The following is a 19236-nucleotide window of genomic DNA, read 5'->3' on the forward strand; positions in this document are numbered from 1 at the left end:
ATCTGGAGATCTTGTCGACAATATGGAATTCAAGAGTGGGTGTTATTACTTGAATATAGAGCCTTACACATTAGTGTTTGATCCCCAGCTAGCGGGGCTGTTTGGGAGAGGGTGGGGTCTGGCTGGAGGAAGTAGGGCGCTGGCAGTGGACTTCTGAAGGGTCTCCCTCATCCCTGTCCCTTCTCTCCACTTCTGACCACCATGGTTGTAGCTCTCTGCCCCACTGTACCATCCTCACCAGGATGAACCGAAACATCTTTCCCAGGTCAGGGATTTTAGTCGTAGTGACAGCAAGTCTGATTGGCACAGTGAAGGTAGTCTCACACACACACACACACACACACACACACACACACACACACCTTTGGGAACAGGCTAAAAACAAGCATCTTATAATGACTTTGTAGTATGTAGATTGTATCTCAGTAAAATGTAAAAATATGCTTATTTTATTTCTTCAGTCTTTGATAGAGCGTATGTTGATCTAAAGGCTTAGGACAGCACTTTTAAACCCAGGAATGACTTGTATTTTGAGATAGGAGCTGTCTTGTGATGTCTGGGATTCTTAGTAGTTATCTCTGTCTTCTGCACATTAGCTGGGGTCCCTCTTCTCCCCTTCCCTATTAGTAACCACAACTGTCTCTGAATGTTGTAAAATTCCCACCCCACTCCCGTGTGTGTCTGTCTCTCTCTCTCTGTGTATGTGTGTGTGATAGGTACAGAATGTTCCTTTAATCTGGGTAACCTTTAGAGTCCATACTAAAAGCTGCATTTCATAAGAAGGGAGTTGGTTTTATTCTCTATTTCTCAGGGCTCAGAACAGTATTTGACATATGGATACTATATATTGTAGTAAATATGTCAGTGGGTGAATTTAACTAGAGTAGCACCAGTATTTAAACACCATACAAGTATAGTAGTGTTAAAAGTACCTCATTCTCAAGGTAGTACATGTTGTCAAGACACATGCATCAGTATCGTCAGGAGAGCATGTTTAAAAGAGAGTTTGTGTGCAGGTTTTAGGTAATTTACTGCTTTGGTTCGCACTCATCCCAGTCTGCAAAACTGTATTTACAGGTAGATGCTTTATGTTATAGCCGGGATTCTATAACGTAGGCCAATAGGGACATCAGCGAGTAGGTGGGGACCTGCACCACTCTCCATTCTTGTTCCTATGGTTACTGTGCAGGTTCCCGCCTGCGGCTGTCTATACAGGAGCTGGTCCCTGTCCACCCTAGACCGCCCCCCTCTGAAAGTGCCCACACAGGAGCGGAAACGTGCTCCTTCTCGGCTCCGGATCAAAGCTTTGTCACCTATGAGTCTTACTTTTCCACCCAGTGGAACCCAGTGTTCCCCGCTTGAGGGTCTTGTTCAAGTCGGCTCTGCTTCTGGTTCACAGAGGCTACAGTTCATGTCTCGCTGCTGCCAAGGGCTGCTCTGGGGATTGTCACTTTTCTGAAAGGTGCCAGAACATAAGTAGCTCAAGTGTGAGCCTTCGACAAGGCCGATGTTGAGCGGGTCTCTGGGGCCTGAGAAAGTCTTACTACTTTGTTCCGAGCTTCCAATCTGGAAATGCATGCGGCTTTTATCTCCTGTCCCCTCCATCTTCGCTGGAAAAGCAGTGGTAGCAGATAAAGATTCTGAGCACTGCGTTTCTTTCATGAAGCAACATGTCATATTCTCTGCCCTGTCTTGTGTCGATGAGGCTGGAATAACTGGTGGCATTTGTGGGGGCGTACTTACTCCTTATCAGTGCTTTCACATAGAAATTCTGTTATTTCTGACAGGACAGCTAACAGGTGGGCAAATTGGATGCAGGCTATGATAGCTCTCCTCCATACCACAGACCCCAGACCACGAGCCCAGGGCAGATCTAGAGGGACAGAGGCGCTCAGCGTTGTGTACTGTCCCCTGGGAGCAGGGCTAGGTACTGCTTTGTTCAGCTTTGCTCCAAGCTCCCCAGTATGCACGCTCTGTGGGTGAGAACGAAGATGCTGAGGGAGCTCCTTCCCTTTCGGATTAAATGAGTTAAAAAACTTGGGGCAAAGACACCTGGTTCATCCCTTTCCTGTCAGTATGTGGGCCTGTCTGTATGTGCCAGCTCTGACTTAAAAATTAAAGCAGCAGCTTCTGTATGGCTGTAAGATACAGAAACACCCAGAAATGAGTCTTTTTGAGATGTACCTTGAAATGACAGCTTGCTTGCTTTTCAATCGCACGGACTAAGAATGGCTTTACTAGCTAAAAGTGTGATTCTGTGGTGAAGTGTAACATTGCAGGTATGAGTATCTGTCCTTGCAGTGAGCTGCTTCTAATTATTTGTAATTTTGGTATTCTGTTAAGAGCAGTAAATATTGAAGCTTTTTGTAAAATAACAGAGTGAATTGGAGATGGGGGGCATGTCTATTATTCTCTTTTACTAAGCAGGGTGCAAATGTTCTGCAGGAGAATTGTTAGAAAGCAAACTACAGGGAAAAGCAACCACTGTAACTCTAAGTTATGATCCGAAGTCTGATTAGTGTAGTAGAGCCCAACAAATCCGTACTCATAACCCAGCTGTATTAAAATGCAGTCCGTGAGTCCTTTACTGATTAGCTCTGCCAGCCATCAAAGATGTCAGTTTAGGTTCGCATCAGGAGTTCTCCTGTAAAACCAATGTCTGAGGAGTTTCTGTTGTGGAATTGGAAGCCGACCCCATCTTCTCAACACTTTATTTCTTCCTTATAATGATCATGATCTTCCAAGTAACAGTTTGAGGCTCTGTGGTCTAAGTCATCCAGTGACTTTCCTGCCAGGTTTATTTGGCTGTATGCATCAATGAAATAGCACTGATTTCAGATGAGTCTGCAGTTTCAATCCCCATGATACCATATGCAGTCCTGTCACACACGGAGAGCCCAAAGGACAGCTTCAGAGGGGCTATCGAAGTGGCTGACTCTGTTGTGTTTCTTGTTGTATAAAGTAAAATAGGGCATCTTCTCTTCACAAAAGTTCAGCTAACTGTGTAATGATATGCCGTTATCATTACACGTGTTATCCTTTAACCAAAAGTTCGTGTACAAACCCTGGGTGTTGCAACACAAATGCACCACCAGCTCTCGAAAAGCCGAGCCAACAAGATCATGAGTGAGGCCAGCGTATGCTGTGTAGCATGCCTCTGCCTCAAACAAACAAACCAACAATAAACACATCAGCATGCATGTGTGTGTGTGTGTGTGAGAGAGAGAGGGGGGGAGGGGAGGGGAGGGAAGGGGAGAGGAGGGGAGGGGAGGGGAGGGGAGGGGAGGGGAGGGGAGGGGAGAGGAGAGGAGAGGAGAGGAGAGGAGAGGAGAGGAGAGGAGAGGAGAGGAGAGGAACACTGTTCCTAGCTTGGGTATAATTAGAGTGACTTCCAGTCTCAACACTTGAAACTTTGATGTTCTCTGGTCATAGAAGATATAGCAAAGTGAACATCACATAGCCATAGAAAAAAGGCAGTTATTAAACAGATTATTAATCATGTCTTAGCAATCTAGCAATGTAGGGACATAGTTGTCAGTGGCTCCGAAAGTAGAGTTCAGTACTAAGGCAGATGTGTGGACTTCACATTCTCAAGGCTAGTTATATTACACATACCAGTTCTGTGTCTGGGGCACATTCCGCAGACTCTACCAAGGCTAGTTAAAATATAAGGCTTCCATTTCGGGGTAAATTGATGGAATTAAGCACCCTAGGCAGTCCTGAGCAACTGAGGGAGGCAGTTACATAGGCAGAATCACCAAGAGTCTGCTTATGTGGCGACCACATTTCCAAATTAGTAAATTTTTACTAAGATGTCAATAACTTACAGAATGAATTCTGATGGTCAAGAGATTGTACACAGGTCGTGTTATTGGAACAATGTGACTGGGACTAGGTGGGCTTTGACCTTTGCAGTAGTGGGAATTGAGGCTCAAGGGAAGCTGAATGCACTTTGCCCAAGCACAGATAATCAGCTGTTGTTTTCAGCTGATGATTTACTGTCAGACCCGATGTATCCCCCTTTGATGGATCTGCCCTTTAGCTGCACTTGGCTGTAAGGAGAGGTCTGCAGCCACACGATTGGGTTCAAATTATCCAGATCTTGGGTTTACCCCCTGACTGTGACTCCAGGCTCTGATGGCTGTGCAAACCGTACAAGCGATACGTGGGCACTAACCCAGAGGCAGTCCTGCATAGGACGCATCCCAAGGACACGCCTCTCAAACAGCTGAGGCTGAGGAGGAATGAGTGCTTGCCTGTCCCTCTCTGTAAGAGTGGGCCTGAGAGGAAGACATGCCATTACCCCATGTTGGAGACCATCTCTGCTTTTGGTCCTGACTGCATAGGGAAGTTATCCATCACCTCTTTCAGCCTGCAGAAGTGCCTCTTTCTGGGAACTGCAGAAATGGGTAGAATTTTTTAATTTAGTCCTTTTAATGGCATTCTAAAGATGGTGAACATAGCATTTAGTCTCCAGTGTCCCTGAGTTCTAGAGCCCACTTGGGGACTTTTTTGCTGTTGGCACCTGTTATTCCTGCCATCAGCTACAAATATAAGCCTCACCTTAAAAGGGTATTATAGGGATGGACAGAGATGATGAAAGTGGATACATAGATACGAAGATCTAAAAGTGGAAGTTGTTGGACACATACTAGACACTCAGCAAATGTTTCCTTTGACTTTTGTTACTCACCTATGAAACAGCAGCGTACTTGGCTTGTTCAAGAGCCAACCACTGTGTGACTTAGTAGAATGTATTATTTAAGAAAGTTGCTTTCATTGCGAGCAGTGGATAGAAGGAAAAAAGGCAATGACTTTCTACTTAAAATCTCGGCCCAGGGGTGGAGAAAGAGACAGATAAGTGGTGAATCCCACTTTTCAAAGAGCCTTGTCTTTGAGTTGAAAGGCCCAGGTGAGTTCCTGCTCCATCAACTTATAAAAGATGACAGTGATTGACAGGGGGTGTGTAGCTCAGTGGTAATATGTCATTCTAGATTCAAGCTTCAGCACTGAGGAAAAGTGTAAATGAGCAAACAATAAGACCCTCCCGAGTGTCTGGTCTTCACCGTGAGGTTGACAGTGATGCCTGCTTTAGTCTTGGAGGGTTGCCATGGAGCTCAGCTGAGAGACCTAGTCTTCACCATGAGGTTGATAACGATGCCAGCTTGTGATGCCCACTTGGGTCTTGGAGGGTTGCCATGGAGCTCAGATGAGAGACTGTGTGCATGGCGAAGTAAAGCTTTGTTGGAGATGAACCCTGAGATGATGACTCCTAAGGATTTGTGTTTCCTACTCTCTTTGCAGTTTCCACCTTGCTGCTGCGAAAGGACACGTGGAATGTCTCAAGGTCATGGTTACACACGGTGTGGACGTGACTGCCCAAGATACTTCCGGTATGTGGTTTTGAAGCTCTTAAATCAACAAACCAGCGTGAGGATAGGTGTCACAAAGGTGAAACATACTCACTGTGAAATATGGAGCGTGCAGACAAACCAGGAGCAGAAAAACAAAATTCAGTAACAAAACTTCATTGTTCGCCTCTATTAGTATGTTCATCTTCGGTGTGTCTAGCCAGCTGAAAACTGTATGCTTCTCTTCCTCTAATTCAGCTCTTTATATTATTTTCTAGGACTGTATGTATAGATTAATGTCTCCTAATTCTTGATGTTGTGTAAACTGATAAGTGTGGTGAGTTATTGGTAATGTATTTCATAGCTAGCTTAGAGTACGGGCAGAAGGATGACTTCCTCTTGACCCTGGCTGTACTGCAGTGCCTCCAGAATCATCTGGGACTGGGAAGAGATGAAGGAAGGAGGGGAAAGAAAGAAAGAATAAACAGTACAAAGAGGGGGGGAGGGAGAGAGAATATTACTTGTTGTGATAGTAATGTTGTCGGCGTGGCAGAATTTAGAATTGATTGTCTGAAAGACTGAAACTAGGCATGTGTGTGATGCCTAGTCTTGACATGTTAAGGAGGAAGAACCAACCAGTGTACCATTCCCTAGACGGGATCATGGACCGAGTAAGAGTGGAGAGAGCGGGCTGGGCGCTGGCGTACATGCTTCCATTGCTATGTGGGCACATGCAGACAGCTACCTCAGGCTCCTGTCGCTATGGCTCTCCTTCCAGCAGAGACTGGAACTTGGAACTGGGAGCCAGATGAACCTTTCTCCCTTAAGCTGCTTTTGCTGGGTTGTTTTATTGTTGTTAACACAGGGGTGTTTCCTAAAAGCCTCTCGGGTGATTCTAATGTGAAGCCGGTGCTGGCAAAGTATTAGCTAGGCGAATGCAAGGAAAAGCAGGATAGAGTTTGCAGCCCTGTTCTCCAGCAGCGCGCCCCTGGGTCTTTGGCCTAGGATTTGTTCTCTGCTCGCCATGTGGAAAGGTTCAAGCTGATGACTTCATTTGTCTGATGCATGTGAAAATCTTTGGCCCCTAAAAGGTTTACATTAGTTTTTACTGGGATATAAAATTGGTATAATTGCAGTCTTCATCTAGGCCGCTCACAAAGCTATACTGAGTTCCTTCTACTCCCTCTCCTAATGACCTCTTCAGAGCAGCCATCTCGGGGATCAGCCCGGTGTCATGCGACTATTCTTACCCACGGTAAAGTTGAAAACGTAATGTTTCAGGATGATTTTCAAAGTCCGAGGCATGTTTGACTTTTCTTTTTCCTATTTTTGAAGTAATTTAGTAGTTGGAAATCTTGATACTTTGAGAATAGTTGCGGGTGTTTGTTTTCTGAGGAAGTAAATGGGGATTAAGTCAAGCTAATGTTTCAAACTGATATAACTATTTTGGAGAAAATTCGAAGTCTCAATGATTTTTCACATAGAATTAAAAAAAAAACATGAGGAAGGTCAGTTAGTAGAAGGATAAATGACTTCCTCAACATGACTGTTTTGAGGAGAAAATGGCATCTTTAATCTCAGGACCCAGCTCTTTTGTTTATTTTAAAGCACGCTGTCAGTATTCTTAAAGTTATACCACATCATCTAGTGCAAATGTGATTGACTGGCATCCCTCCAGTAACGTCAGCGAGGGGGTTTGCTCTCCAAGAAAACTGCAGTGTCGAGAACTAGGCTAGAGTGAGTGGACCCGCTGTCCTGTGGTTCTGTTATTCCGTCATGGCCAGACATCACCCGTCATCTCTCCTCACATTAAAGAGAGAAATAGGCTCCTTTTGATAAATGTTCATGATAGGAGAGTACAAAAATATGGGAAGTGAATAACCATTGCTTCTACTCCTACAAGAAGGAAGAAATAGTGTGTTCCTTCAAACAAACAACAACAGCAAAAACATGCTATCCCTAACACTTCTAATTAGGTCAAATTACATTAGAGAATTCTGTCCTGCCTTTTGTGGGTGTGGGGTGTGTATTCCTATTCATGTTTGCAAGTGTACTTGTGTGTACGTGTGTGTATTCATCTTCATAAGTTATGGGTGCACTTGTGTGTGTGTTTGTGTGTTGTGTATATGTGTGTTCATGTTCATATGTTTGCAGGTATACTTTGTGTGTGCATGGTGTGTGTGTGTGTGTATGTGTGCATGTTCATGTTTGTGGGTGCACTTGTGTATGTGTGTGTGTGTGCATGTGGAAACCACAGACCAACCTCTGATATCATTCCCCAGGTATTATTCACTGTGTTTTGAGGCACGGTTTCTCCTTAGCCCGAAGCCTGTTGAATGGGCTGTTCTGGCTAGCCTAGCCTTCAGCCCCAAAGATAACCCACCTCTGTGCCTCTAACTTTGACACGATATTTTCAGTAAACTCACCTTAAATATCACTCAGTGTTACTGAGATGTTTTAGCCTCCAGTATGGAAACCTAATGAGACTCGATATAAAAACCTCTTACTCAAATTCCTACACTGCTATATTATATATATATATATATGGATTAATCACCATCATCTTCATAGCATTATCATTATCATTGTCATCATAGCCTCACCATTGTCACTACCTCATCTGGCCTGGAATTCACTACGTAGACAGTCATACATAAACTTTCGGTATTCCTCCTGCCTCTGCCTCTTGAACTCTAAGTTTACAGGCGTGAGCCCCTGCCTGGACCCTGGGGGGCTTTTTCGGAAGTGGGAGGGTCCTCCTTTCAGAATGTATCCCACTGGAGCTCTGTTCTTTTTATTCACACGATCTTACAATGGTCAAATTGTAATTTTTTTTCCTACTTTTTAAACTATTGAGTAGACAACCTTTAGAGGCAAGGAATATTTTTTTTTTTTTTTGGTTTTTCGAGACAAGGTTTCTCTGTGGTTTTGGAGCCTGTCCTAGAACTAGCTCTTGTAGACCAGGCTGGTCTCGAACTCACAGAGATCCACCTACCTCTGCCTCCCGAGTGCTGGGATTAAAGGCGTGCACCACCACCGCCCGGCCGGCAAGGAATATTTTAATCTATCTATTAAAATATGCTTCTATATGAGATGCTTGGAATTCACAAAATTCTTCTGGATGTCTCACAGGGAATCTTCTAGACACTGTCAGCAGGCGACTGCATACTTTAGATAGCTTAGCTGGCTTCAGTGAGAGGGTCACCCTTGGTGGCTCAGCAGCAGCCGGCGAATGCTCATGGTATAAAATCATAGAAAGCTCACTGTAGCTAGCTACTGTTTCATGGTGACTCGTGGGACTTGACTTTTTGTTCTTCTTTACTAGTAGGCTGTTAACGAGCTTCAAATCTTAAAGACAAAAACAAAACAAACAGGAAAACCAAAACAGAAGGAAAAGGTTTGGGGCAGGTGTGGTGGCACTACCTGCTAAGGTAGAGAAGGGTGGGCAAATGTGAGGCTAGCCTGGGCTACTACTGGTAAGATTCTGACTCAAACAACAAGGATAAAGAACTAAAAAGGTTTAGCAGTATCTACACCAAGTGGTTGTGCTTAAAAATTAGAACAAGCAACCCAAACCCCTTGGACATAGAGAAGACCCGTGTCTTTGTTTTTGCTTGCCCCCCCCCCACCCCATCTTTAATTGCTGTTTGCCAGGCTTAGGTAAGGAGCACTTAGGTAAGGAGTCCAGCCTTCTCTGACTGCGCCCACGGTACCCATCCTGGATGCTTTGTTTCTTATGTGGTCTTGTTCTTCCCTTATGGGATATCTGGGCATTCTCTCTGTGTATATAACACATTCTCTCTGGGAATATAACAAAGGCAATGCCTTGGGTTTTGGGGTTTTGTTTTGTTTTGCTGATTCTTTGTGATTGTTGTTGTTATTACCTGTATGCCAAAGTAGGAAACAGAAGGAAATGAAAACATATGCTAGAAGACTGGAGAGAAAAACCGGATGTTATTCTAGATATCTGGAATATGTGCCTTCAGACTCTCCCTATTAGCATGCATACACACAGGGACAGTGTGGCACAATTCAAAACAAAAGTGGCTAATGCACCGGAAGTCCATCTTTCTTAGTTGACAGTGCTAGACCAATGTGGCGGCCTTCCCCTACACCATGAGGACCAGAGCTCTCCATTCCTTATTCCAGCACCATCGGGAGCTTTTCTTCTTTTTTTCTGAGAATTTTATATCCATATACAATGAAATATGAGCATATGCACCCATGCCCCTCCCCCAACTTCCCAGCATGGCTTTTTCCAATTTCATGTCTTTCTTTTTGGGATGACCACCACCGAGTCCAGCTGTGGCTCCAGTCACCCAGGTTTAAGGTTACTGCATCTCAGGGAACCACATCCCAGGAACAGCATGGCAAAGGGAGGTGCAGCTCACATACCATGCGTCGGATGCCCTCAGACCTCACTGGGTACCACTTGGACTGTGACCACAATCTGCCTTCATCATGCAGATTCTAGACGGTTATGTGCTTAGTTGAAACACAGAGGTTTTGCAAGAGGCAGAAGCAGAGGCTAAAGAGTGATTTGTGTGTCTTGGAGCACTAATAACCCTAAATATTGGCTAATCTCTTGGGATGCTTTTCCTTGTGAAACTTCTTTAGTCAGAAAGGATATTTAGAAGAGTGGGAATCAGAGCTATGAAAACGTAAAACACAGGGAGTCCTTGGAGGGCTCCAATTTGTGAGTCCTCCTACTTCGCTAGCATCTACGGTTGCCAGGATACTTGTTTTAGTTTTGTTGGCTTGCTTGTGTTTGTTTTTAAATTTATGAGTGACCTTTCGTTATATTAGACACACTAATCCCACTCACAGTTGACACCTTATGAAAGTAGAAAAGATAATGCTGGATGTATTGGTGCAGGCTTTTAATGCCAGCATTTGGGGAGCAGAGGCAGGCACATCTCTGTGAGATCAAGGCCACCCTGGTCCACATAGTGAGTTCTCTAATGGCTCATAGATAGTGAGACTTCCCCCGACCCAAAAAAGAAAACAGAAAAGATAATATTCACATTTTAGAGGATGATTCATCCTGACAGCTGCACATCAGAATCAATCCATGTAGTTCAGGCTTTAACTTCAGATAAAGAAAAGCAAAAACGGCATGACTTGTGATGTTTGACTTTCTGCTAATGCATGCGTGTGGGAGGCCATGAGAGGTCACGAGACAAGGATCAGCATACCTGGCTGATCCTTGAAAACACTCCAGAAGGTAACACTCAGAAGTGGCCTTGGATATATATTGCACTTTAAAGATGGGGCACAGGGACAGTTTCATAATTCTAATAATAGCATCACCGTAAACAAATATTTTCTGGTCTGCTTTCTTTCTGGGAGTGTATCGAGGTGACCGCACTTGTGTTTCAGCAGTAAAAATTCACCTGAAGACAAGGACTTCTTAAAAATATCATTTATATATATGTAAAATTGTAAATAATAACCAATTGAAGTTGTGACTTTATTGTAGAAATATTTCTGCATTTTGAAACTGACCTTTAAGGAAATACTTTAAGGCATATCTAGTTGAATATCATGTAGTCTTATTTCTTCAATATTTATATAAGTGTTTCCAGGTATTGAAGAAATGACACAGGCACTTGTGCCTTGTGACCACACATCACAGGACCCTGCTAATTAGGTGTCCCCCCTCCATTTCCTCTAGTAATGATCTAGTAAGTCATGATCATGTAGGTCGGCAGATACTTAGAGTCACTTTCAATATTGGATCACTTAGTCAACTGTCATCTGGGGCTCTTGGTTTTTAATTAACACTAGTCTTTGTGTTTGTGAGCAAAGATCTGCTAGAGTGAATATGAATTATGGTTGTCCTTGATATTTGTCTAAAGGAAAGTTGTTCCCTGACAGCCAGGCAGATCCATGGCTGTCTGGGAGCCAGGAGTATGCATCGTCTCCTTCCAGTGGGCTTCCGTCATAAATAATATATTCCGTCTAGAAGAATTTGTATTTGGAGAGAGAAATTTGTTTTAGTGTTAGCAGTGAGAGACGTCTTGCTGTCAGTAGGGTGGTGTCTGGGAATGATTTGCAATTTGGATATTGAGACCAAATATTGTGAAAAGTCTCTTCTACGGGCACACATCAAAGGGGAGTAGATGAATTTTGCTTTTCCAGACATCAGTCACTCACTTCTAGGTATGACCCGAAGACGGAGAGAAAGGAAAGCCTGATACTTAGTCATGGTATGTTGCCTGAGTGTTCCTACCATGTTGTCTTTGGAACTGCGACTTTGTCACATGAGTGGTGTTTGTGTAGAATGGCTTCTCCTCCCAGGGTAGACAGCAGTTACTGCCTTACATGCGCAGTATAAACAGCCCATAGTTTACAATCAGGATGTGTTCCAAAAGTTCATTTGTAAGGCATTTGTTTAAAATTAAAAATGTGCTTGTCCTTAGCAACAGTGGTATGAATGATGTCTGCAGAGGCCAAGCTGACCACCAAAGCCTGTTAAATGCACAGTATAATGAACTCTCGTTCTTGGGCGTCCTTTAATTCTGAAACACAGGGTCGTCCTGTACATGAAACAGAAGAGGAAAGGGGAAATCTTACTTTTCCACTTTCAAGGGTCTCTCCTCCCTCATCTTTTCAAGAGAGGGTTGAGGGATTTCTGCCTCATTATCCCACACCAACTAAAATGTCCTCCGCACATGACCTTAACATCCCAGGGTATTTTTTGCAGAACAGAGAGGTCTGTTCTTTTGAGATTGGGATGCATTTTGTGTGGCTCCCATGATCTCCTGACCCTCTGATCTTTAAGGTGTTCCCTAGCCGTGTGATTCTCCAGTAAATTCTAGGCAGTGCTAACTGAAGAGTAATCAAAAGGAAAAAATGGCATTGTGGAACCGGGCCATCATGTAAAAGAAATTGCTCTTCCTAAAATCTTAGGTCTTGATGCTAGTGGACATTTTGCAATGCCTGGTGATTGTTTTGATTGTCATAAGTAGACTTCTCCTGGGTGGGGACCAGGGAGGCAGAGTGACAGGTTAGTAGAGTTAACAGAATGATCACCTACTGCTGTTATCCAGCAAAAAACATCCATAGTGCCGGGCGGTGGTGGCGCACGCCTTTAATCCCAGCACTTGGGAGGCAGAGGCAGGCGGATCTCTGTGAGTTCGAGACCAGCCTGGTCTACAAGAGCTAGTTCCAGGACAGGCTCCAAAACCATATAGAAACCCTGCCTCAAAAAAAAAAAAAAAACATCCATAGTGCTGAGGTTGAAACTGGCTTTGAAGCAAGTCCCAAAATAAAGGTTTCTTGTGAATGTTACCTTGGGGATATGTTGGCCAAGCAAGTTGGGAAAGACAAGATTTAAGGCTTTCTTAGGCATATTGAGTTACTTAGGCATATTGAGCCACTCATTACAGACATTGAAATTAGCATAGCCTTTAATTCAAAATGACTGGACTCTGTTGAGAACCAGCTGTTCACCAGCAGTGTTGTAGGAGCAAGGAATTCAGTAGGGAGTGAGATAGAACTGCAGGGCCAGAGGTCCAGTTAACCAGTAGGTAGGCGTGCGTGCGTGCGTGCGTGCGTGCGTGTGTGTGTGTGTGTGTGTGTGGTGTCAGTAGTATATGTCTTGACTAGAGCTGAGAACAGAGTGCTGTAAGATATGAGGCATCATGAAGAATGGAGAAATGATGCAGAAAACCAGTGTAAAAGGAGCTAAAGAGGAAACGGGATATGTAATGTGTAGGACAAAAAAAGAAAGAAAAAAGGCCTCTTTTTTATGATAAGGTCTCATGTATCCCAAGGCAGTCTCCAACCGTTTAACCAGGTATGACCTTGAACGTCTGATCTGGGTGCTGTTATCACAATACCACATTTGTGCTATGATAGGTGTTGAACCTGGGGCATCGTGCGCACTTAGGCAAGTATTCTACTAACTGAGCTACATCCTTAGCCCAGGAAAGACCTCATTTAAAAGGCAGCCTTTAAGTTGAACCTGAAGGCGAGAGAACAAACCGTGTGGCTGTTGCAGAGGAAGAGAATTTGGGCTAAACATGACAGCAATTGTAGAGGCCCTGGCAGGGAGGTTCATTTGGCACTGGGGAGTTGGGTAGCACCTTAGGGTTTCTTGAAGTTACTTATCTATGAATTCCTGAACAAGGGTTTGTAAACATCTGAAAACCCCGGGTAGCATTCATTCAGGGTTGAATGCATTTTGTAGAGAGGGAAATGAGGGGCCAAACATAGGATGTAAGTGTTGGGTTTCTGGACTGTTGTCTGCTAGCTTGTGGACTGTCTTTTCTGGTTTCTAAGCCTGAAGTATTCTAGCTTGAAGTGACAGTTGTGGACATGGGCATTTTGTGCACACACATGCCAGCTAAATGCAACCCTGTGCAGTCCTGAGCAGAGCTGCAGGAAACGGTGGTTGGAACCTCTCAATGTTATCTGTGGTCACTAAAGAATGTGGGACCTTAATCTCTAGAGGAACGGTCCTGCTGTGCTGGAGACTTTGTTCCTCCTGTCTTTGGCATAGCAATTAGATACTATGTGGGAAGTGTGTGCTATTCACAAAGTTCTTGTCTGTACTTTTAGCTTTGTGTTTATCCCCGTGCTCCATTGGAACAATGTCAGCTGTTCATGTTTTAAATTAAAGTCTTTGATCCACTTTGAATTATAAAGGACAACGAAAGCTAGGGGAAGAGGAACTCATTGACTGCTAGTGGAAGCGTAGACTTGTGCAACTACTATGGAAATCAGTGTAGAGACTTCCAAACAAGAAATAAGTACAATGTCACCTACCATACCTACTACTCCTGAGCATAGACCCAGAGACTTACCACAGAGAAACTTACCGCATCCCTGCCTGTTGCTTCTCTAGTCACGATAGCAAAGAAGCTGAATCAGCCTAAAGCATCCATCAACAGAGGAAAGGATAATGAAACTGTTCTGCATATACACAATGGAATTCTATGAAACTATGAAGTGTGCAGGAAAATGAGTAGATTGGAAAATACTGTATCGAGGTAGCCCAGGTTCAAAAAGGCAAACCCTGCGTGCTCTCACGTGCTCATTCCGGCTACTAATGGTCATGAAACCAGAGAGGGCATCTTGAGAAAGGGGAGAAAATCAGCCGTAAGGAAGGGGATTAGAAGGGAGCTAGAACACAGGACATGAAAGTAAAATGGGGAAAACTAGGGTGAAGGCCTAAGAACAGAGTGGGGTGGAGAGATGGGGAGCAGAGCAGGCCTGGGGGGTGGGGGCGGATCAGCCAAAATTAACATGCGTGGAGATGCTCGCAGGAAACCAGTTTATTTGCATGCTAACATAAAAGAAAATAAAAGTTGTTTTGGTTTTGTTTTGTTTGAATGTTTCCCCACTTTAATCCATTTAGGTCACAGTGCGTTACATATAGCAGCCAAGAACAGTCACCCAGAGTACGTCAAGAAGCTCCTTCAGGTAAGCAGGTAACTCATAGGTGTATCACTTTATTTATTTATTACTAATTTAAAGGTAACTCTATCTGTAAAAGGAGAAACCCCTCTTCTCAGTACATACCTGTTAATACGGTCCTGCAGCCCATTTGTAAAAAACAGCCAATAATAAGGTTGTTTCCATGGCTACTTAGAAAAGTGGCTCGTCACGAGAAATTGGAATGTCTCCCTGGGGTCGGCCTTATTACCCCCTTGTTCAGTTCCTCTTTTCCAAACTGTGGTGACCTCTGGCTCGCAGACTCTGTGGTGTCCTGTGCGCTCTGGAAATTGCTCATGGCGTGCAGTCCCTTCTGGATTAACAGTTTCAGCCATTATCCCTTGGTCCATAACTTGATGAGCTTTTAGTCAGGTCTCGGTCCTTGCTTAAGTGCTCGGTTTTATTCTTATTTGTAATTTTTATCCAACTTCCTGGTTTGCTGACTTTGCCAGGAAGTTGATAATGACCCCTCTAAGGTGATGACCTCTGTAAATCTGTAAAAGTACGTATTTCATGGACCCCCCCCCCCACCTCAATAGCAGCCGTACAGTAATGTCCAGCTGTTGCCAGTCAAAATGCAAGCTGGCTGTTTTCAGGAACCGCATGGAGCAATAAAATAAGTGTTTGGAGAACTGTCTGTCCTATCAAGCTGTTGTCCTGCCTTCACAAGCACTCTTGGAGCCCCAGCATCTTGCTTTCATTTGGCTCTGAAATTCTTGAGTCAGATCGTGGTCGCATTCATCAACTTGCAGCATTGGTTGCGCAGTTCCTTGTCTCGCCCTGCGTGATGCCCCTACTGCCCATCCCGGGAATATTTAACCTTCACGGGTCTTTAAAGCAAAACTCAAGAAAAATCGATCTGTGTTTGTGTTGTTGACTTAAGAGAGTTGCCCTTGACCAGTTAACATGGAGCTTTTCTTCCTTGCCTTCTGCAGGACCAGGTCCTCAGGATAAAGGCGGGATATGACTCACTTGGCTAGGGTACCCTTCCTCTCTCCACCCTGGGCCCTACTTCACTTTTTAAAAATATGTTTTAAATTCCCATTCCACCCTGGCCCGTGCATCTGGCTCTGATTTTAAGGAAGATTTAACCTGACAGGCTCAGAGTCCTTGTGGGCTAGGACCAGATATTCTAGCCTCTAATGTCATTTTATATCTGGTTATGCAAATGCTTTGGTTTTTCTCTGAAATCTTTGAAGCCTTTAAACAGTTCCTTGTGCTGTTCTAAAATTAGGCCAAAGCCTTGGTAAGTAGTAACTGGATCTCCTTTCTCCTAACCACAGCAGAGGAAGCGTTTCACTCTAAGGGAGCCTGTTCTTACCTCCCCTGGCCTGCACTTCATCCGAACGGGGTTGTTCTTTCTAGATTACTGTCAAGAATTCTGCTTTCCATGGCCTCCTGCTGGACTTGCATGGCAGCTCTCTCCAGCACTTGTTCACCCCTTTGCGAATCAGGCTGTGTACAGATGAGACCCCCTTGTCTCCTGCTCTCCTCATCCCAGCAAGCCCCACTGCCTTTAGTGTTCTCTCTGACCGCTTGCTCTTGTACCCTGTGCATTGGTCTCTTAGCCCTGTCTGTTTGTTGAAGATATTTTCTGCCTCCGGCTGCTACCATTTTCAACTCCTAGCTTCTTAAGGTGGTTAGCACAAAATGAAAGCTGTGGAGTCCTGCAATTTCAAATGACTTCTCTGTGTAAGTCCTCCTGATCTCCTTTATATCAAGTGTTCTCAGGGTACGATGCATGGTGCTAAGCAATAAGTATCTACCAGCAAGCAGTGCAGTTGCTGACTTCATGCAGTGCACAGTCTGGTTCATAAGGAAAAAGAAACGTGTGTTACAAATTCCAGGGCACTAAGACGACGGAAAGTGGTGGTTTCTAGGGAAGCCCTCAAGAGAAGGCGTTGTTTAAACTGAGATCTCCAGTGTGCAGAGAACCAGTGGAACACATTCCAAACGGAACAGCAAGACGCAGGGCGTGGGTAGGCAAGGGATTGGCCAGGGTGGGGAGAAAGCCAGTTAGTGAGTCTGAGGCAAAGGCTTGAGAAAGTGTGGCACAAAATGCAGGGCCCTGTATGTCGAGATGTGCAAGCTAAGTAATCCTAGATCCTCTGTGGAATTGTGAAGGGCAGACAGTAACATACAGTTTTATAGGATGATTCTTTTGGATAGAGAAGTGGATTAAGATGGGAAGAAACAAATCGAGAAGACCCATTGGAGGCTAGACTAACTGTTCATGAGAGAAAACGCTGCCTGAGCTAGGATGGAGATAATGAGAGAGAGAAGAAGGTGTCTCTCATTTGTGATTTGGAGAAAGGATCTACAGGGTAAGAGCTTAGAGGAGGAAGAGGAGGAGGCGAAATCAAAGTTAATTCAGTTTCTATTTCATTGGGTAAATAGCCAATGGTGGTTGGTGGTCACAGAGATCGTTTTTTACGATCAGGGAGGAACAAGCTGGGCATGAAGGAGTGGAAAACTTGCCTTTCGGGTGCTTATGAGGGATCACACCAGAGGTGTCGAGCAGGTGCAGTGGGGTCTCAAGCCTGGGCACTCACAGGTGATACTTGTGTATGAATAAGTATCCAGGCTCCAGAAGGTCCACATTCTGGCTTCACCACTGCCATAATTCAAGCAATTCATTAATTTACTTATACCTCAGTTTCCGCTTATTGTAGGAGGTTGCTTGTTTGTTCCAGGCTGCTCAGCCCTGAAATAATCACACAGAAACCATATTATTTGTAATACTGTTTAGTCAATAGCTTAAGCATATTTCTGACTAACTCTTATATCCTAAACTTACCCATCTCCATTAAACTGTGTATTGCCACAAGGCTGTGGATTCCTGGATAAAGTTCTGGCGTCTGTCTCCAGCAGTGCTACATGGCTTCTCACTGACTCCGCCTTTTTTCTCCCAGCATTCAGTTTAGTTTTCCCTGCCTACCTATATTCTGCCCTGAGCAGTCTTAGGACAGTTTCTTATTAACCAATGGTGTTCACAGCATACAGAGGGGAATCCCACATCACCCACTGAAGATGACTGCAGGGATAGACATCCAGCTTGGGTTGTGAGCAGACTTAAAGCAAGTTTTGATTCAATACCTGTGTAACCCTGTTGTTGGGTCACTGACATCTGAATGTAGGTGCAGATGGGATTACCAGGAAGAGAGCTTTGGGGAACGGCAACGACGAGTGTAAGGCTGTGTATTTGTTAGAGGAGGGGGCTGGTCAGGTAGTGGGGGGAAGCTATAAGAGGCTGAACCACACAGATAGCCTCAGGAGGAAGAAGGGGAAGTCTGGGGAGAGAGTAGGCTGCTGCTCAAAGAGCCGTCAGAGGACAGATGTGTGGGAACTACAAGACTCCTGGTGACTTGACTTGGGCCATGACTGTGGAATCCTGAGGGCAGATTACCTGCCGTCTGTGGGTTCAGGAGTGAAAGGGAGGCAAGGAAACAGAGACTGTGTAGGTGACTCGGAGAAAGCTGGTTTTAGAAGAGGAGACAGAGGAAATGGGAAAAAAACAAGATCTACACAGGAGCTCATAGAGCGTGTGTGTTAGCCAATGGGGCTGAAGAGATGACGTCAGGGAGGGTGAATGGCTGTATCTGCAATGGGGTGACCATAGCTGCTATCCTGATTGTTTGGTATGTGTCTTCTTCTTCATCAAGGACTGTAGGGCCAAGGAGCCCAGAAGGTAGGATTTACACACGTGAGTGCCCTTCCGAATAAGTGATGCTTGAAGGGAAAGGCTGGACTCGATGGTATTTGTGCAGTTACTTTAAGATACTTATCTTTCTCTCGCAGTACAAAAGTCCAGCTGACAGTACTGACAACTCTGGGAAGACAGCTTTACACTACGCAGGTACCGTGCTTTCTCTTATTCGTCTGTTTTACTCTAGGAGACTTCCGTTGTCACTCGCCTTGCTGTTCGCTTCATGGGGCTGATTTCTGTAGCTCCCAGAGGGTCCCGTTTCACTCCGTTTGTAAGTCACACACAGATTTACTAAGGAGCTCCCCTACCATTGATTTGCTGCCATGCAGCCAGTACCGTGGCGAATATATTCGACTCAGGCTGCGAGGAAACTCAGTAATGAAGGGCGTGCTTAGCATGTGTAAGGCTCTGGTTTAAAGCTCTAGTACTAAGTACACGTGCACATGTGTGCGTACATACGTGTATAGATTTTGAAATCAACTTAAAGTTCCTTTTTAAAGTAGTAGTGAGAGTTGTGGATTTCAGGACTAGAAGACGCTGCTTTTTGTCTGGTTGTTTGTTTGTTTGTTTGGGGATCACAATGAAGAGCAGTTATATTTATTTACCTTTGGTTTTACTGTTTGTCACAGCTTCAAGTGACAGATGTTAATACTAAAAATTCACGGCGGTGATCGCATATATAATTAATTTTATTTATTAATTTTATTTCTAGTTGTAGAAAAGCCAAGTCCTATGAGA

General features: G+C 44.4%; 1 protein-coding gene across 3 annotated transcripts in view; it reads left to right on the forward strand.

Moving 5' to 3' along the window:
- Window positions 1-19236, forward strand: part of Rai14 (retinoic acid induced 14) — a 126379-nt gene that overhangs the window by 87823 nt on the left and 19320 nt on the right. For all 3 annotated transcript variants that reach the window (XM_041631228.1, XM_041631229.1, XM_041631230.1), the window contains 3 exons: window positions 5305-5393; window positions 14716-14780; window positions 18591-18648. In XM_041631228.1, coding sequence (XP_041487162.1) covers window positions 5305-5393; window positions 14716-14780; window positions 18591-18648 — 212 coding nt within the window. The remainder of the gene's footprint in view (window positions 1-5304; window positions 5394-14715; window positions 14781-18590; window positions 18649-19236) is intronic.

Source organism: Microtus oregoni, unplaced genomic scaffold, assembly GCF_018167655.1.
Source record: "Microtus oregoni isolate MIOR12 unplaced genomic scaffold, Mior012 000036F_ref0000092, whole genome shotgun sequence".
Taxonomy (NCBI): Eukaryota; Metazoa; Chordata; class Mammalia; order Rodentia; family Cricetidae; genus Microtus; species Microtus oregoni.